Source organism: Candoia aspera, chromosome 2 (assembly GCF_035149785.1).
Source record: "Candoia aspera isolate rCanAsp1 chromosome 2, rCanAsp1.hap2, whole genome shotgun sequence".
NCBI classification, from domain to species: Eukaryota; Metazoa; Chordata; class Lepidosauria; order Squamata; family Boidae; genus Candoia; species Candoia aspera.
In genome coordinates, this window is record NC_086154.1 from 51,694,776 (window position 1) to 51,713,035 (window position 18,260).

Consider the following 18,260-nt stretch of genomic DNA (forward strand, 5'->3'; position numbering starts at 1 on the left):
AGTTTAACATATATTTATCAAAAATGGTAATTCTGTTGAAAAATGAAGTAATTGTCCCTGTCCCTATTCCTCCTATATTATATCTTCTTCTTAACTGATTTTAAACTATCATCATCATCATCATCATCAAAATTTTGCATATGCTCTATGGTACCACAAAGGTCAGCTGTATTCCTATTTTGGATGCTTGTCTCACATCTTCAAATCCTCTAGAGTCTCTATATTATCCCAATAAGCTGATTAAGCAAGAAAGTAAAACTGGATATGGACTATTGAGTTGAGTCTCAAGGCAAACAAAATAGAAGTGCACTAGGCAAACAAATTGAGATTAGTCATGTTTCCTGTTCAAGTCATCTCCCATTCAGCAAATTAACCAGAGTTTCAAAAAGATTGTCAGCTCTAGTGGTTTGAAAAATCATCCAGAACTGTCAGGAAACTTTCTACTGTAGCAGTCTCCAAAAGTCAACCATTTTAGTAAGTCCTTTGTTCCTGAAGAAGTTAAAAGTTGCAACAGCTCTAAATCACTATCTGTCCATCTCAAAGGAACTCTTTTGGTTTTTATCCAAATATGGTTTCAAGGCATTAAGTCAGGATATGCTTGTAGGAGCTGCCCACTTTTCCAGCAATCTTCTCACTCAAAATGGTATCAGTGGAAGAATTTAGTCTTTGTGCTTTGGCATATTTTAACTTACATGGTCTATGGTGAAGATCTACAATTCCACCAAAATGTAAACTCCCTCAAATGAGTCACCAGAAATCAGGCTTTCTACTTTACATTCTGAATATGGTATGAACTTGCCACATATTTCTATTGGTTTTGTGACCTCTAGAGTTAGTGAAATCTTTATCAACTTGATTTAATGTTTCCAGTGATTTAAATTACATTATCTGACTATGTATTCTTTTTATGCTTCCTTAAAAAGTCTTCAGGTTTGGCAGGTAATCCTGTGAACCCTTGTAGACATTTTATTTAGTCTCATCTCTGGTTCAGTTAAATGATGAATACCCCAGCAGGAGCAGTTTCTTCTTTAAACTTTAATAGTAATTTAGCTTTCTGTGCTATATTAGCTCCTTCTCCCTCCCTCCTTCTTCTCCATATTGTGTTGATTCACAATCAAAATATACATTCCAAGGAAGATGGATATGGAGCTTGGATTTGTTGGATTATTTCAACTTGTCTTTCAATACTATTAGTTTCATAATTACTATTTTTAAAAAAAAGCTTGGTGTGGATTTCTTTGGTGATGAGATCTGTATCTTCAGGAAGGCTGAAGATGGGAATTGGTTGCATTTCTCCCATTTCTCCTATCTCCTGAAAGCATCCTTTAGATTACAGCTTTGGAACTCCTGCTGTATGAATTGTATTGTTCTTCTTTGACATAAACATGATGTTTAAATATTTTATCACCTTGCAGAGCATTCAGATAAAGTGAGATATAAACTTTTTAATGACAAGTGAAACTCTCTAAGGGAAGGAAGGTAATAACAGAAGAAGTAAAATGTTTGTTGTTTTGCAGTAGAATGCAGCATTTTTGAACATTATTTTGATTGATTATGTACCATCGCATTCTCCACTTTTTTTTACCATTCTTCCAAATAAATTAATCACTCAACTTTGAATAAATATGATAACCTAAAGTAACTGTGACTGCAATTATATGCATGCTGATTTGAGACTAACCAGTAGAACAGTCTTCTGAATAAAAATACCTAGAGACAGACAGTATATCTGTAAATAAAAATAAAATGCATTTCAGGATTACTTAAATATTGTTACAAATGTTGTTATGAAGATTTTGCATGATGCATAATTCTTCTCAATTGTGAAACCTACTCTCTCTCAGTATAATTTTTCATGGATTATGTCCTCACAATCAATTCACACATTTGGTGAAAATAGGAAACATAACATAATTACAACTATAAATTTCACAAACATGCAAACAGTCCAAAGACCCATGTGAGTAGGCAACCTGATACTCTTGAAATGTTTTGGACTGCAGCTCTGACAGTCTATAGCAATTGTCCTTGCTGGCTGAGAATTTTCCAACCAGAGATCCAAACCATGTGGAAGACATCAGACTGCTTGCCCCTGAATACTTTATTTCCCCCAGTGGCCACCTTTGATAAACTCACAAGCAGAGCCTAAAAGCAATAATTGTCTCCTGTTTTGCCCCTTAGTGACCTTTAATCACAACTTCAGGTGACAAGAGATTTCAACCTCTGCACTTTACATTGTATGTAATATAAAGAATTATTTTCTTTGATCGCCCTGGATTCACTGCAAACCAGTATGTCTGGGATGTTTTCTAGAAGAAGCAGCTAGCATTAAAAATCAAAAAGCATTTTTCAGCTATTGCTTCTCTGTGATGGATATTTTTTTCTGGAAAGAAAAAAGACAGAATAGTGGGAAAGCACAGGAGGGTACCAAAGAAAGACTCCCCATAAAATGTTGAGAAGGAGGCAGGCAATGGCATGATAAAAACTTTGGCTAGGAGCATCCCTAGTCATCGGCAAGACTTGTAATTATTCTTGGAGCTGTTTCTTGAACAATATATTTTTTTCTGAAAACAGTACTATTTGATTTATGCTTCATAATGTCTAAAATAGCTTGGGGTGGGAATTTCTTATACATAATTTCCTTTGGTATGTTTATCATTTTGAGTTCAATTGTTTACTGGATATGGCTTTTTAAGGGTGGTGGTGGTTTTTGTTTTTGATAAGTGATTGGTATAGGCAATGTTTTCTACAGCACAGTTTCTCACATTGGAATCTTTTTCTTCCAAGAGCTGAGATTCATCAAGCACATTTGAGCATTTTTAAGAGGAGTTTGGTGTCCATAAATTGAGCAATGGTTATCCAGCCATTTCTTTTCCTTTCTTCCTCCCTTTCATACATTTTTCCTTCCTTCTTTTCCTCCTCCATCTTCTCCCACATCTTTCCTGGCTCCTTCCCTCCCTCTGCAAAGATGGATCTTTCTTATTTCAGGGTAAAACAAGTTTTTTAAAAAAAAAATAACCTTAAACTGTTGGATACAACAGCAGCTTAAAATTAGAAAGCCAGATTTTAAGGAAGCTAGCCTAGTTTCTACTTATTTTACATTCTAAGGGAAAAATACTTTGATGTTATAGCTCATGTGTCATCAGTAAAAACCGCAAGAGTTTTCAAATTTAATGAAGCAAGGGTATGATTTCTAATCAATATGGTACCAAGCTTTTTATAACTCTGGCATGGCAAATTGCTTTGGATCCTTACCCAATATGTCCTTGTTTCTGTCCTTTAAAACTGGAGAGTTTTCACAAACAAATTTAAATTTAAGCAGAAGAATAAGAAAGAAGACTCAAGAGAGGGAACACTGTTTAACTCACCAACAAGTTAAGGGGTAGGCAACTTACACTTTCTGTATGTTTTGGACTAGGGCTCCATAAGCCTTAGCTACTGACCATGCTGTCCACGGCTGATGGGCGTTGACATTCAAAGCTCTTAGAGAGGACCAGGTTGTCTACAGTGGTTTAAAGACAGCCTAGTTAACAATGAGGTCAATTGCACATTTGTAAGTGTTGTATGAATTTTAGAATGTTGTAGATAGTAGATCAATGCAACCCATCGGAGTCAATTCCAAAAAGGTGTTTCTGAGAATAAAACAAGGCCCCAATCAGTAGCTTTTTAAAGCAGCCCAGTCTCCTCCTAGAACTGAGTGGCAGCTTCAGAAAATTGCCCCAAAAGTAGCTTTCTTCAGAGCCAGTTTTGAAGGGCAGCTGCATGGTCTCAGGAAAAAATGAGGTAAAGAATTTCAGGCATACACTATATTTGTGTCTCCTGTGCTCTGAAGTACCTTTTTTCTAGCTGAATCTGAAGGGCTGCAAAGGTTCTAGTAGATGGCATATGTCAAGGAAGGAATTTGATACCAACAGCTGGTTTTGCCCAGCATCCTACTATACTCTACTGCTGGATTCATGAATGTGAAAGCATTAAATGGAAACTTATCCCAGAACATGTCTATCTTATATGTGGTAGGCATTGATATGCAAACAAACAATGGCAGGCAGCTTTCTTTTTTTGTGTGATTTTACACTAAAACTTATTCCATTAGAGAATAATTTGTTCTCCTTTTTCGGCCAGGCCTTGGTATCCTATGGCTGTAATTCCATGATGAGAGAGTTAGCTTGAAAGTAGTCTCAAATAAGGTAGCCAGTTTTAAGACAATGGAAGTCTAAACACAAAGACATGTCCCAAGTAAAGGAGAAAACAAGCTTCTGCAGAGAGAGAGACATATAGAACTGGCAAAGAACTGCTATACAGTATATAATATAGTAAAAGTCAGTATATAGCCTTCCTGAGGGAGAATGCAGAGATGTGGCAGATTGATTGATTTTGCCCGAATGCCCTTCACCAGCCTGACATCTTCAGATGTATTGGATCTGGACCCTCCTACAATGTGTGCTTCAAGGATATGCTAGGAGAATCAGGTAAAATATGGTTCAAATTCTGCATCTGATTAGGAAAACTTGATTCAGTTTAGAAAATTGATTTGATTTGTTGATTCAGATCAGTGTTGAAAATTGTCCTGAATTGGATATTCAAATCTGTTCAACAAGTCAGTTTACTAAAAACTGTTTCTACACATGGTCCGAAGCGTCTGAATTATCCAACTCTATTGGGAGCTATGTGATTAGATTTTAGTTTCTCATTCATGAAGAAGTTTTGACTTGACTTGTCTTCAAAGGGAATCTCTGAAAGGAATTTTTTTCTTAGCCCTAGTATTGTGCAATTAGAGAGATAGGAATCTTAAAGCAAGATACATTCATTGATACACTAGATGAAACAGCCATAGAACAAATGGGGCATAGATCATAGGTCATAATTACAAAGTAGTGAATGGTAACATTGAAATAGGTCACATGTTAATGGAAAGCCTTGCAAGTAAAGCTATATTCATGTATTACATCTGTAATACAGAAAGAGATTTCTGATAACAACAACAAAACCACCACCCCTTCTGTGCTGACATACATCATAGTACATTATTGTTATTTAATGAATGCAAAGTTCTTAAACCAAATCATATGTAAGGTCTTACTGCATGTTCCATTTGATATGAGGTAACCAGAAATGCCCACCCCCAAAGCAAGCAGCTTTCTTTTTCATACTAACGTTAACTAAATTGCAGACATAAAAATAAGACTCTTCAGATAAAATTAAAATTCAGATTAAAAAAAAGAGAGCCAGTTTGGTCTAGTGGTTAAGGCACCAGGCTAGAAACCGGGAGACCATGAGTTCTAGTCCAACTCACTTCACAGGGTTGCTGTTGTGGGGAAAATAGGAGGAGGAAGGAGTATTAGGTATGTTTGCCATCTTGAGTTATTTATAAAAATAATAAAGGCAGGATTAAAACAAAGGACTATAGTTGGACTATATGAGGCAACAGAACAATTGAAGTCATGACCTGAGATGGAAAAGAATAAACAGAATGTTTGGAAAGGACAGATGAGGTTAATAGAATAGTCATATTGTCAATAGATGCTGTGTAGAAGATTTGATTCTTAACCCATGCCTATATGCTTGGAGGTAAATTCTATTGTATTCAATGATGCTACCTTCTAAGGTAGTTGTATGTACCATGGAATCAAATGTACTTTTTAAAATAGCAGAAACATTGTAATGAAATACTTAAGAGAATAGCTCTTATCCATTGGGACTACAGTCCGACAGTAAGAATATAAAAAAGATTTTGGGGAAAATGAGATTGAACTTATTCTTTCCCTTGAAATTTGTCTATTTACCTGTCTGTCCATCTGTCTACCTATCTATGTTGACTACAATTTGTCCTATGTATTTAGCTGAGGACTGAACAAATACACCATTGCCAAGCTATAGTTATATTTGCACCACAAGGTATCTTAAAACAGACTGAGTGATAACAACAGATTCAGTTTTGCACAAGTGCTGGGAATTTTGCCATACTACATCAAGCTTCTTAATTCCTCAGGCCAACAGCATAGCAAAATGCAAGCCATAAAAAAAGATGCTGAAGAAATCTGAGTTAATTCGTACAGACACAGTTCGTGGCATCTATGCGATGGGAAGACTGTTTTCTGAACTTAGGAATTTGTTTTCAGTACCACACTGCACAATGCTCTCAGATCTTCCACACAAACATCCATTACTGGTTTCTCAAGTCTTTTTCGCAGCTTTATAATTAAGACAGGAGGGGAGCAGTTTTGCTGATCAACTGCAAATCTTCAAGAATTTAGCAAGAGATTTACCTTCTGCCTATCCCTTGGCAATCTATCTATATAGGAATGCTACAGGGAATTTGGTGATGATGCCACAAACTACTTAGAATTACAGCAATTGTTGCAGAGGGTTGGAACATGCATAAGGTTTCTGGCCAGCACTGGCTGAACTTATATATTATTGATTGATTGATTGATTGATTGATTTAACTTATCAAATTTATACGCTACCCATCTCACTATGCGAGTGGGTGAAGGGAAGGGGAGGCAAATTAGGGACAGAGGAGTAGGAATCTAGAAAAGGGGTAGTGACACTGGAGAGACAGGGGGAACTTGAAGCGAGAAGGGTTAGAAAAGGAATATATCTTATATCAGGGATATACTGTACATATGTACATACACACACACACACACACACAATATTGAGGAAATAATCTTAGACAATAGATGGAAAAGAGGAAAAATACTGAGTAGGGAAGAAAACTGGGCACATCTGGCCTTTCAAGGATGAGGTACAGGATGTTGGTGTGAGGATTCCTGAGTTTTATTAAGTGCCACCAAGATCTGTTTACTGATAACAACTATCTAGATAGACCTTCTCCAGACCATATGGATAGACAAGAAAAAGTAAGAATTCCTTGTTTTATTTTCAAGGATACATTTCAGTGTCCTTCTGAGTATTACATTATCTAATAATTTCACCAAACTGTACAAATAGCACAATGTTATATTTATCTTTGATGCTACGAATGAGTTAAGATCAAAACCCATGTAAATGATAAGATGTTCACCTTCTCTTAAATCATCTGCAAAGTCTGTGAAACATCCTCCTGAGATTAAATATGCCAATAAAAAAAGCATACGTATACAGCTTGTTCTCTTAGTCTGATCTAAATCATACTTAAATTATGCCTATGTCAGAGATAATCCTTGGATAGTTTAACGTTTCTTAGGAATTTAAGTTGTCTAAAAGCACTACATTCTTCTATCTGCACATGCAATAAAAACTAAGCATAAAAAAGGAATATACATATACAGTATGTGTGTGTGTGTATGTGTGTGTATGTATGTGTGTGTGTATGTATATGTGTGTGTATGTGTGTGTGTGTATGTGTGTGTGTATGTATATGTGTGTGTATGTATGTGTGTGTGTATGTGTGTGTGTGTGTGTGTGTGTATGTATATCTGTGTGTATGTGTGTGTGTGTGTGTGTGTATGTATTGCAGCTAGGCAGCCACAATGGTTTCTCTTAAGAGATTTTATTGATGTTAAACTTGAATCCGTTATACGAGCAGTTATTTGTGGCAAATCATAAGGAAATAAATATTTTCAGTAACAAAATCTCCTGGAGGCCAGATCGCCCCAGGAAAGCAGTGCCACTGAAAACAAGGCATGTGAGGTCGCCTTCCCCACCATGACACCTTCCAGAGGCGTGGGGATTGAGAGACTCAGAATTCCCAGCCCCTACGGAAGACCAAACGAACTCTGTCGGCTTCAGTTTTGAGGAGACAAATGTTCTGCACTGACTTGTGTGTTCTCTGGTTTTTCTTATAAATATAACCATCCAAAAAGCGGTTATTGTAGGTAGCAAAAGAGGCACCTACTATACATTTATAGCCAAAATGAGGGTTTTAAAAGCAGGTTTAATTTCAAATATTGACATTCTCTCCAAATAGCTTTTGACAATTAGTTTCATTATGGGTGGGTCCTTGAATATTAGGAAACACGGTCTGTCTGCCAGTCTGTCTGTCTTTCTCCCTCCTTCCCTTCCTTTTACATGCCTCTTCAGTCACAGACAAACTCGCAGTCTACACTCCAATCCAGTAAACCGGTCAAATACATGCCCAATATAACACAACACAACACAACAATACGTAATTGAATTGTATCACACCAATAATCATGCAGAAAATATTAACCATCACTTATTGGGGGTGGGGAATCCCAACTCTCAAATCAGAACCCAAAGTTCCTGGAAAAGCCAGGCCTTAGTGGCTTTCTTAAGTGCCACCAGGGTTTGTACAGACCTTATCCTGGGGGTGGGAGGGAATCGTGTTCTTCAGAAGGAGGGCAGCTACGGGAGAGACCTGCTTTCTTGGCCCCTGATGGTAAGTCTTTTAGACTGGGCACCTGAAGGGAGTTCTCCCTTCCAGGTCTTGCTGGATGGGCAGATTCCACTGAGAGCAGGCAGACTCCAAGATATCCAGGTCTTGAGTCATGTAGCAATATAAAGCACCTTGAATTGCACCCAGAAGCCTATGGGTAACTGGTTCAGCTCCTGCATTAGAGGAGCAACTCTAGACCAAGCAGTTGAGGTGCTGCATTCTGAGACCAGACTGAAAAGGATCCAGACAATTCATTTCATCTCAGAGTCTCCACATTTGCAAAGACATTGTCTTCTCTACAATATTCCCCCGAAATAAAAACTTGGAGATTGGCTCATAGTTCTTTAAGAGAGCTAAACTTCTTGAGGATTGGGTGCACCACCAATCCTCAAGACCAGAAGTACTACCTTCCCCTCTCAAAGATGCATTCATCACTGCCCTCATCCAGCTTCCTGTAACATCTCTTGCCAGGAAGGGCAGGGAACCAAACCCCAGGTAGCAGAGCCAACGTCACAAAGAATCCTGTTCAATTCCTCAAGAGCAACAGGCTCAAATTCCATCCAGATAAGATGAGGCATAACCTGTACTGAATGTGCTGATATCCAACTGTGAGTGAACCTGAACAATGTTATTGTCCAGTTGCACTGCAAACTCTTCACAGTAGCGCAGTAACTGCTCCACTGTCCTATCCTTCCCACAAAGAGTCTTGCTTTCTTTAAAAAGGGCCACTGAATGATAATATTCACCAGTCTTAGTGCCAAGGTGTAGATTTGAACCTGAGCTCTTTCTCATGTTTGGATGGGCTCACTATTGTACCTGTTGTGCTGTAGGATCTTCTTTGCTGCTTCATCTCCTGGAGCTCCTCAATGACGAACTTCCTTAAATTGGTGGAGATGAGAGAACCCTTCATATGCAATTCTGTCCAAGGCAGATCTTAACGTCCTCAAACTCAGATCACATTACATCTAGTCAAACACAAAACCCAGGTTTAATGTGTGGCCAGTGCCATGATTCAGGCCTCTGATGATCTGGGACAAGCCCATGGTTGTCATGGTGGCCACAAATTTCTGAATTGCTTCTGACCCCTTCTCCAACAAGAAAAGTTAAAGTCAACCAGAACCATCAGTCTATGAATCTCCAATACCAGGTGGAGATGAAATCAAACATGTTGGTCAGAGATGCCATTGTGCAGCAGAGAGAGTGGTATAACAGCAACCATTTCAACTCGTATCTACAGTCTAACTTCAGAAACTATGTCTCACACTGGGTTATTTGTGCCTCTGGTTGCTTATAGGACTTCCCAAATCATAATAGCCACACCTTCCCTCCTGCCTTGGGCTCGTGGGTGGTGCCAAATCTGAACAATGTGATAAGCACATGATGGGCTGATCCAGATCTGGATCTCTGTGATCAAGGAAGGAAAGCCAGTTCGGTCTAGTGGTTAAGGTGCTGGGCCAGAAACCAGGAGATTGTGAGTTCTAGTCCTGCCTGAGGCATGAAAGCTGGCTGGGTGACTTTGGGCCAGTCACAGTCTCTCAGCCCAACTAACCTCACAGGGTTGTTGTTGTGGGGAAAATAGGAGGAGGAAGGAGTATTAGGTATGTTCCTGGCCTTGAGTTATTTATAAAAATAATAAAGGCAGGATATAAATAAACAAACAAAGAAATAAATAAAATTTCCCCAACCACCCCTTTGTTTAGAACAAATTCACATACATACACAGACTCTTTTATGTGTCCATGCAACTGGAAAGTAAAAATTTCTATATATATGAGCTACCCTGCATACATAGTGGTCCAAATCTTAATTGGGCAAGGACAGGCAATTATCTCTGACAATTGGCCTTTTGTTGATGGTAGCTGGGGGTCTAAAAACACTGAGGAATAACAGGTCACCCATCCGTGGAGTTTGCAAAAAAGGTGGTAATCAAATAAGTTATTGAAGGAAGTTAGAGCAGTGGCATCACACAGTGTTCTAGGAGGCAGTTCCTAGCAAATGGGACAACAAAATAGAAAAGCTGGAATAATTTTATGGAGATTATTCTGTCTCCAAACTCCTTTTGGTTTACGTATTACTTCAGACCCTCTCATCTATCCTGTCTAGCACAGGTTGCTCAATTTATAGCAAGAGCTGTGATTCAATCTACATCACAACTCCCTAAATTCTAAAACCCATCTGTGGTTTAAGACAGTCCAAAATCATTGTTTTCTGTCATAGTTATAAGCACTATGCCATAGTTCTTGTATTTCATATTCCTCAGTGACCTTATTAAAGGGCATCAGCTAATTATAGTTAGCAATACTACAAACTGTTTTATGACATTATATTATAGATACTAGGGCTTGCATAGTTCAACAACTATTCAGAAAAAGTGCTTTGACCATGACTATGATATGCATGCCATGTACTTTGAAGATGTTGTTTTCCAATTACTGTGTTTGCACATGAACTGGAAGGACTTTGTGCCATTCACAGCAAGAAACTAGCAAGTGCCATAAAGTTTGTGTATGTCATCCCTTCTGGATTTCTGTGGGATGATACTCCTTTTCTTATGCTGAGTCTGAAGCTATTATGATGAAAACACAGTGTACAATCTTAAGTCAGTGGCAAAGCATTTGCCTGATCTAAAGTCCTCTGGCTGAGTATTTGAAAAGCCCATTGAACTACAGGTTGCGATCGGAAAAAGCAACCTTGCCTGCATTATTAAGCATTTACTAATTTTTGGAAAATGCTAAAAATGTGCTGCCTCTACTACAGCATGATTCTTTGGGGAATGGCTGAGCATCAACAAAAGAGATGTACTTGGAAATGACAAGAAATGCTTATACCTGCAGATTTACAGCACGTCTAATAATAACCTTGCAGCCTTGTCACTGCATGGACTTGCACACTATGTTTCGATTGTTATTGCTATTGCTCTTCTTCTAAATGTTCTATCTTTTTCTGAGACATGTGTCCTAATTTCAGGTAGTAGAGAAGCAGCGTTCACCTATGCCATCATTGCTGCTGGAGTAGCTCATGCCATCACTGCTGCCTGCACCCAGGGGAACCTGAGCAACTGCGGTTGTGACAAGGAAAAGCAAGGACAGTACCACAAAGACGAAGGATGGAAATGGGGAGGCTGCTCTGCAGACATCCGATATGGAATAGGATTCTCCAAAGTGTTTGTAGATGCAAGGGAGATTAAGCAAAATGCAAGGACTCTCATGAATTTGCACAACAATGAGGCCGGGCGAAAGGTAGGCACCTTTGCTAAGCTCCTCACGTGGCCAAGCAAATTATTTTGCATTATGTATGTGCATGTGCTATTAAGGTAATGTCACTTCCCATTTAACAAGGATGCAAATTTGCATATCATGGGACTGACTTTCAGGCAATTATCTGCACCAGGTTGACGCATCCTTCTAATAAGGCAGAAAGTGACAACAAGGAAAACATATTCGTAATAAAATAATATTTTAGCATTAATCATGCATGAAGCTCCATGATCAGATTTTTCTTCTTCTGGCTCACATGTGACCTACTCATTATTGATAAAAAAAATACTTTGTACCAAAGCTCTTGCTTTTTAAATAATAATTCTGTTTGGAACAAGTCAATGCAGGGAAACGATATGATGGATACAATGTACTCTACAAAGCCTTTCCACCGGTCTTTATATCGTATGTGTATAGGCTGACACTGGCTTCATTTAGCTTAGAAAGCCATGAATAATGCATTAATAATACGATACCATTCTGTCCCATTATTGCTTGCCTTACTAGGGAGTGGGGGGAGGTAAGGAAGCTCTGCCATTGGGCATTACATCAACAGTCTATGAGGCAGTTGTGAATATAGATAGCAAATGGGACCTGAACTGCAACTTTTCTCATTCTCTTTAAGTAATAATGTAAAGTTGGCAAGGTGGAGCTGAAAAATTGTTTGTTATGGTTCAAAAATATCAGTTTATCCTCACAAACTAAGAATCCCCAGGATAAGTTGATGTTTGTTCAGAATGGTTCTCCAGAAGCCTTTGATTTCTGTCACATGACCTGTTACATAGACGTAGGTGCCTTCTTTTTTCAACGTATAGCCTTTGGAGCATCCACCTGGCCTATACTGCCACACACAAGGGTTAGGTTTTAGTAAACAGTGATCCTGATGATGGATATTCCTGTTTAACAAATTCTGAACAGAGCACCTTGGGGACATCCAAGGAAGCTGAAAGACCTTTATTTAGGTCTTTGCATCATCTTCACCATTTGGTATTATTTCCATGATGTTTTTCTGTCCCTATCTGGGAAGGATATCAAACTGAATGGAGATGGCCTGTCATACCTCTAAAATGTAACAAGGAATTAGGAGCTTCAGACACAACTTCCAAGGACAAAAATTAAAGCCAAAGCACATAAACCAGGAAAAAGACTGTTCACCTAATACTATGAAGCTATTTCTTTTACCATCAATAGCCATTGTTATGAATGGGAATAGTGGTTATTTTCATGGGCGATGAGGCTATCAATGACAACTAGTCATGATAGCTATATATTACTTTCAGGAAGCATGCTTCTCAATGTCAGTTGCTGAGAAATTGAGCAGCAGAGTGCTGTATCAACTTCCCACTGGCATCCCTGTGGGAAACTGGACATTAGAGAAGGCTCTTACTTCTGTTTACTTGCATTTCAATGAAATGTAATTAGCAAAATTTATATATTTTAGATATTATTTCCAGCTGACCTTCCCATTATGCATTTTTTTCTAAATTCATATATATTGTATACCTGTACCTTTTATAAAGTAGAATGTAACCCATAAAATCTAATGTTACAAAAATGTTTGGCCTTAGAATTCCATAGGACTTTTTCTTGTTATTTTTACTGCAACAGACATAACCATTTTTTCCCTTCAAAAACAATATAGTAGTTCCCCCCAATAGAACAGAGGTAGTTGGTACTCAAATATTAATGGGACACTGCTCCCCTAATGTCTATGTACTAGCGGCCATAAGCATCCATTCTTAACCACAATGCCACCAAAATGACAAAATGTGCATTGTGACACCACAGTGCAAGCTTTATCTACTTTTGTTATACCATAGCTAGTAAATATGTAAGGAATTGGCATCACAATGTCACAGTGAAGATTTTGCAACCTCACTTCCCTTGCAGACATCTTTTAGAGTAACACAGTTGTTTATGTCAGAACTGCACATACATTGTGTTCTGTGTACTTTTTGGTGAGCTGGGGAATTGTACGAATGTATAACGAAGAACTGTTAGGCAGGCATGGGATATGTACATTATTAGAAGGGAAAGAAAATACTGCACCATAGCTAAATTTCCTGTTCATGTCTATAAGAAGAGATTGAGAGAAAACTAAGTAAGGATATGATAGCATACTGTATTTCAAGAATCTCAAGCTATGTTACATGGAGAAAGAGACAGGAAGGCAGATTTTGGTTGAATAATAGAGAAAATTGCTTAACAGTAAGAGCAGTTCAACAGTGAAATGTATTGCCCAGGGACTGAGGTGGTAGCTTCTCTTGGTTGACCTGAATGAGCCCTTACACTGTAGTGATTCACATGAATGTTGAATGTTAGGGATCATAACAAGTATGAGCAATCTCATTATCATATTATGTGTATTAGAGCTGTGCAGTGCTCCAGGTCTGATTTTGAGAAGGTGCTTTGGAGTACACAGGACTGTGAAAATAGCACCTGTTGGTGCTGTATTAAAACAGCTGTATCTGTTTCCAGGGTTGAACAGCAACTTCAATGAGTTGCTGACAGATCTGTTCATGCTCTGAAGAGTGCATTTGGAATTGAATCCAAAGCAATGCAGTCCTAATGTGTATAGTGAATCTTCACATGTTAAACATTTGTTGAACGTCATGTGAACAGATGTATTCTTTTATGTATTAGTGCAAGTTTCCATATAGCATTTGATTCCCAGGTTGTGCCTAGAAAAATTCCAATGGCTTCTAATGTGGGAGCAGATCATTGATAAAGAATGCTCAAAGTTCTGCTCACAGTGTTGCATGGCCAACCCGTTTTTATGAAAAAAACATTCATTCTGCCATTCAAAAATGCAAAATGTAATCCCAAAACTGGCTGGTAGATATTCAGGTTGCACTTAACATTAATAATCTGAGCATAACAACTTTCACTTTGTACAAGGTATTGCTGGGGAAAATTGTGTGTGTGCCATCTTTGGCCCTCTAGTATTTTCCCCACAAATTTAAAGGCTGTTTAGTTGGGAGGTACTTAGATACTTGCCCATTGTGGAATAATTGAATTGATTCTGGAGTTGTTGGCAATTTCTTGCTTCTATAACCCAGCACAAGATTGGTTAATATTATTAAAGAAATCCAGGCAAGCTCCAGTATGAATATAATATTAACTTTGATGCTTATTTCTGTTATTTAAATAAATGCTCACAAAATGTAAAAATTGGTGAAATGGCATTTTAAATGTAGAATTTACTTCATGTACAATGAAATATTGAGAATAAAAATCAGATCAATTTGCTATACCATTTGACTCTTTTGTAGAGTATTTGAATTGGAATATGTTGCCATGCAAAAGAGTTCTTTTGTTGTTATTGTCACATCATACCATAGCTATAACTGATGTTTGGGGAACTGCTTATTCAAGTAATTCACAATAAAATGCCATTAGTGCAGTTTTAATATAATTACATTAACCATTATTTGGTGGTGGTTGTTAATTAGTGATTTCCATTTCAGTACAATGCATAGTTTACTCATTTAGAGATAATGACAAACCATTAGGAAAGAACTAGTTAAGATAGTAAGGAGAAGAAAGTATTTGATGAGGGGAGAAGGACCAAGCAATTATTTTACGAAGGGCATCATATGACATGATGCCCAAGTCATTAGGCTAGTCTTCTTCAGTTTGTGTTTTAATTAGTGCTGTTCTGAAAATGTCCTCTCTCCCCCTCCCTCTCCCTCATTCTCCCTCCCCCCCTCTCTCTTAACTATCTTTTTTCAGTTGGATAGATCATCTATTTTTGATGAAATCCTCATAAGCTGATGTGAGGGTCATTGATTATTTGCATATAAGGTGGCAAAAGGTGGGAAATATTCTATTCCTTATTCATGGTCCGTGGATTCTCAGGGAATATCCTTTCTTTACAGAGTCCTTTTCTTGCTACATTCTCATTACAGTAAGAGCAATATACAGTACAAACAACAGTAGCAACAATATGCTGTCCAATATGCTGTCCACCACTTTATCATGTATAATAAAAGAACCTAAGAAGAACCCTACCAGATCAGCTCAAGAGTGTTCTTGTTCCTTATCCCAGTCCAGTGCCCACTAGCTGTCACTGAAAAACCGTAAGAAGGACATGAAGGCAATATCTTCTTGTTCTTTCCCAGTTGCTCACATCTATTCAAGCTACTGATTTTTGTGGTATAATGAGGTAAAATCTGCATCATCTTGTTGATCATGAATCTTCCAACATTTAGCTTCGTTGGAGGATGCTACACACTAGTCTCTTGGCTTCAACAATCTGAGCCTCAACAGAATTAACTAGTTACATAAAAGCCAGATACCCATTGAATTAAACATATATCTGGTGGCTTAGCCAGCTAATGTTGATCCTGAACGTAAAGGTATTATGGATAGGGCCCTTTTAAAGATCTATGATCATTATCAAAACTCTAAGGTACACAATTAACATTTCTCCTCTATATCACAATCCTGCATCTGGTACTATTCCTGTAGTTTACACACAATTCATTGTCAGTATTGATAATCTGAGCATATGGAATTCTAAATTCATGTATCATTACATTATCATTACAGTAATACTGTAATTTTAAAAATACAATAGAATTTGGTAAACATACTTATCTTAGAATAAATCCCATCTTTTTGCAGAAAAGTTTAAAACATTGTTTTAAAGTTAAAAAATTAAAGTGGACATCTGCAGCCATGTTTCTGGCTGGTCTGCTGCCCCCTGATAATAAAGCATGTTAAAAATAAGAAAAATAAGATACTGTTGTGAGCAACATTAGCTTGCTATTGATTAGCTTGGCCATGCTAGCTCTGATACTGACATCAAGTTGGGGTTTTATTGATGTTCCCATTGCCTGTATTCTCCCGGTTGTCTCCTAGACACCCCGTAAGCAGTGGAGTTGAAATTTAGATCACAGGACACACCCATCACTTTTCCTTAGGTACATTTTTGTGCAATTCACTAGATGCTTCCCATGTCCCTGCTGCCTTTGTACTTTTACTGTATAATGTGCTTAAAGTGTTACAACGTAAGTATTCACCAACATTAACAGTAGCTGTTTTGAATATTTGTCTAGCCCTCAGAAGGAGATCTTCGGCAGTTCTGCATGTTACCTTATTTTGGCCACTGGCACATTAGTTACTGTGGGAATAAAGCAGCATGTTGTGAGCTGAATCATTTCCAGTGCAGATCTCTGCCACAAGGTGGCTGTTTGAAAATCACTTTGTGGTTAAGAAATGCTCAAGCCTTGGCTTTTATCAAAGTCAACTTCCTTTTTATTAAAGTCCTGTGAGAATAGCAGAAGAAGTGTGTTATTTATTGGATGTACTAGAGAAAACAGAAGTGCATTTTCAAGCAGGAGTTTTACAGAATAAGAGGGGGTATAGGAAAGAGTCAAAGCCTTTTCAAGGAACAACGTTTTGTTGTGATAGAAAGAAATTATACTCATTCTCTTGCTTGTTTTCTCTTTTGTGACCTTGAAATCCAGTGAATGGAATTTTGCATCAGCATTACATCATATTACATATAAAGCCACATTATGAGTCATTGTGATAAATTACGACCCCAGCTGCATTAGTAGAACTCCTGCAACCAAGGACATATCAAGGTGGCTTTTTTTTTTATGCACCTCTTCATTGCAGGATTTAGGTGAGCTGACTTAGTAATCCTATCATGTCCTGTGCTGGGAGCACTTTGTATTTCCTTTAGCACTTGAATTGAAATCTGAGGCATAAAACAGCTGAAAGTAAACACAGCAAAGAACAATGCAATGTGCAGCTATCAAAGATGAGGTCATAACTTACAATAGGAATACACAGAAATACTAATGTATTCTAAAGGAGATGCAAAAGTTAAGAATAATGGAACTATCTGTAGTTTTTAAAGTGTTATGTGATGATGAGCATTATTGGATACTGGTAACTGATTTATAATGAGGTGGATTATTTTGTCCACATAGCTCAGGAGCATTCTTACTATTAGTGGCTCTCCAAGATTGAACTGGGATACAGCCACACCTGAAGGCCTGAGGGATTGAACGTTATACCTTTTCTATGCTCATGCTGTGCCCCAGAGTCACAGTCCTTCCCCTACGCTTTGTGCCAAATTTTTTTCTCCAATAAAGGATAACATCTGAGAAATGATATATATATCACTGGTAACTCTTACTTTGTGATCCTTCTTTTAACAAATTCAACCAAAATATCTGCCAACTGATTATTACCTTCAATTACAATCTGAGCTTGTTTTGTAAAATAGGTTATATGAATCTGGACTCTAAAGGAATGGACCAAGGTTCTTATCATCATTGACCATGTAAACTTTAGTAGCAGAAGAATGAATTAATGAGGAAAGAAAAAGAAGGTTGAAGATCAATCTAAAGATTAGATACATGGCCAAACTTTCAAGGGATCTCCACAAAGGGTCTACAAATGAGCAATAACTTCTGCATTTACATACCGCACTTCTCATTTTAACCACGGGAAAAATAATTGTAAACAAGGAGTGGTTGAACAAAGAACACATGTTAACAAAGCATGGTCTCCATGCTAGAATATAGTCATGGAGATAGAATCATAAAGGGAAAGTTCCTTCCCCCGCCCTTTATGTGCCAGTCTTAGTCTGGCCTTTAAGTCAGGTATCTTTGAAGAGAGAAAATCTGCTGTACAAGTATGGAAAC

General features: G+C 37.8%; 1 protein-coding gene across 1 annotated transcript in view; it reads left to right on the forward strand.

Moving 5' to 3' along the window:
* The window catches only part of WNT7A (Wnt family member 7A), a 44,031-nt gene that overhangs the window by 13,332 nt on the left and 12,439 nt on the right, over nt 1–18,260 (forward strand). Inside the window, exon 3 of the mRNA XM_063296434.1 lies at nt 11,309–11,580. Coding sequence (XP_063152504.1) covers nt 11,309–11,580 — 272 coding nt within the window. The remainder of the gene's footprint in view (nt 1–11,308; nt 11,581–18,260) is intronic.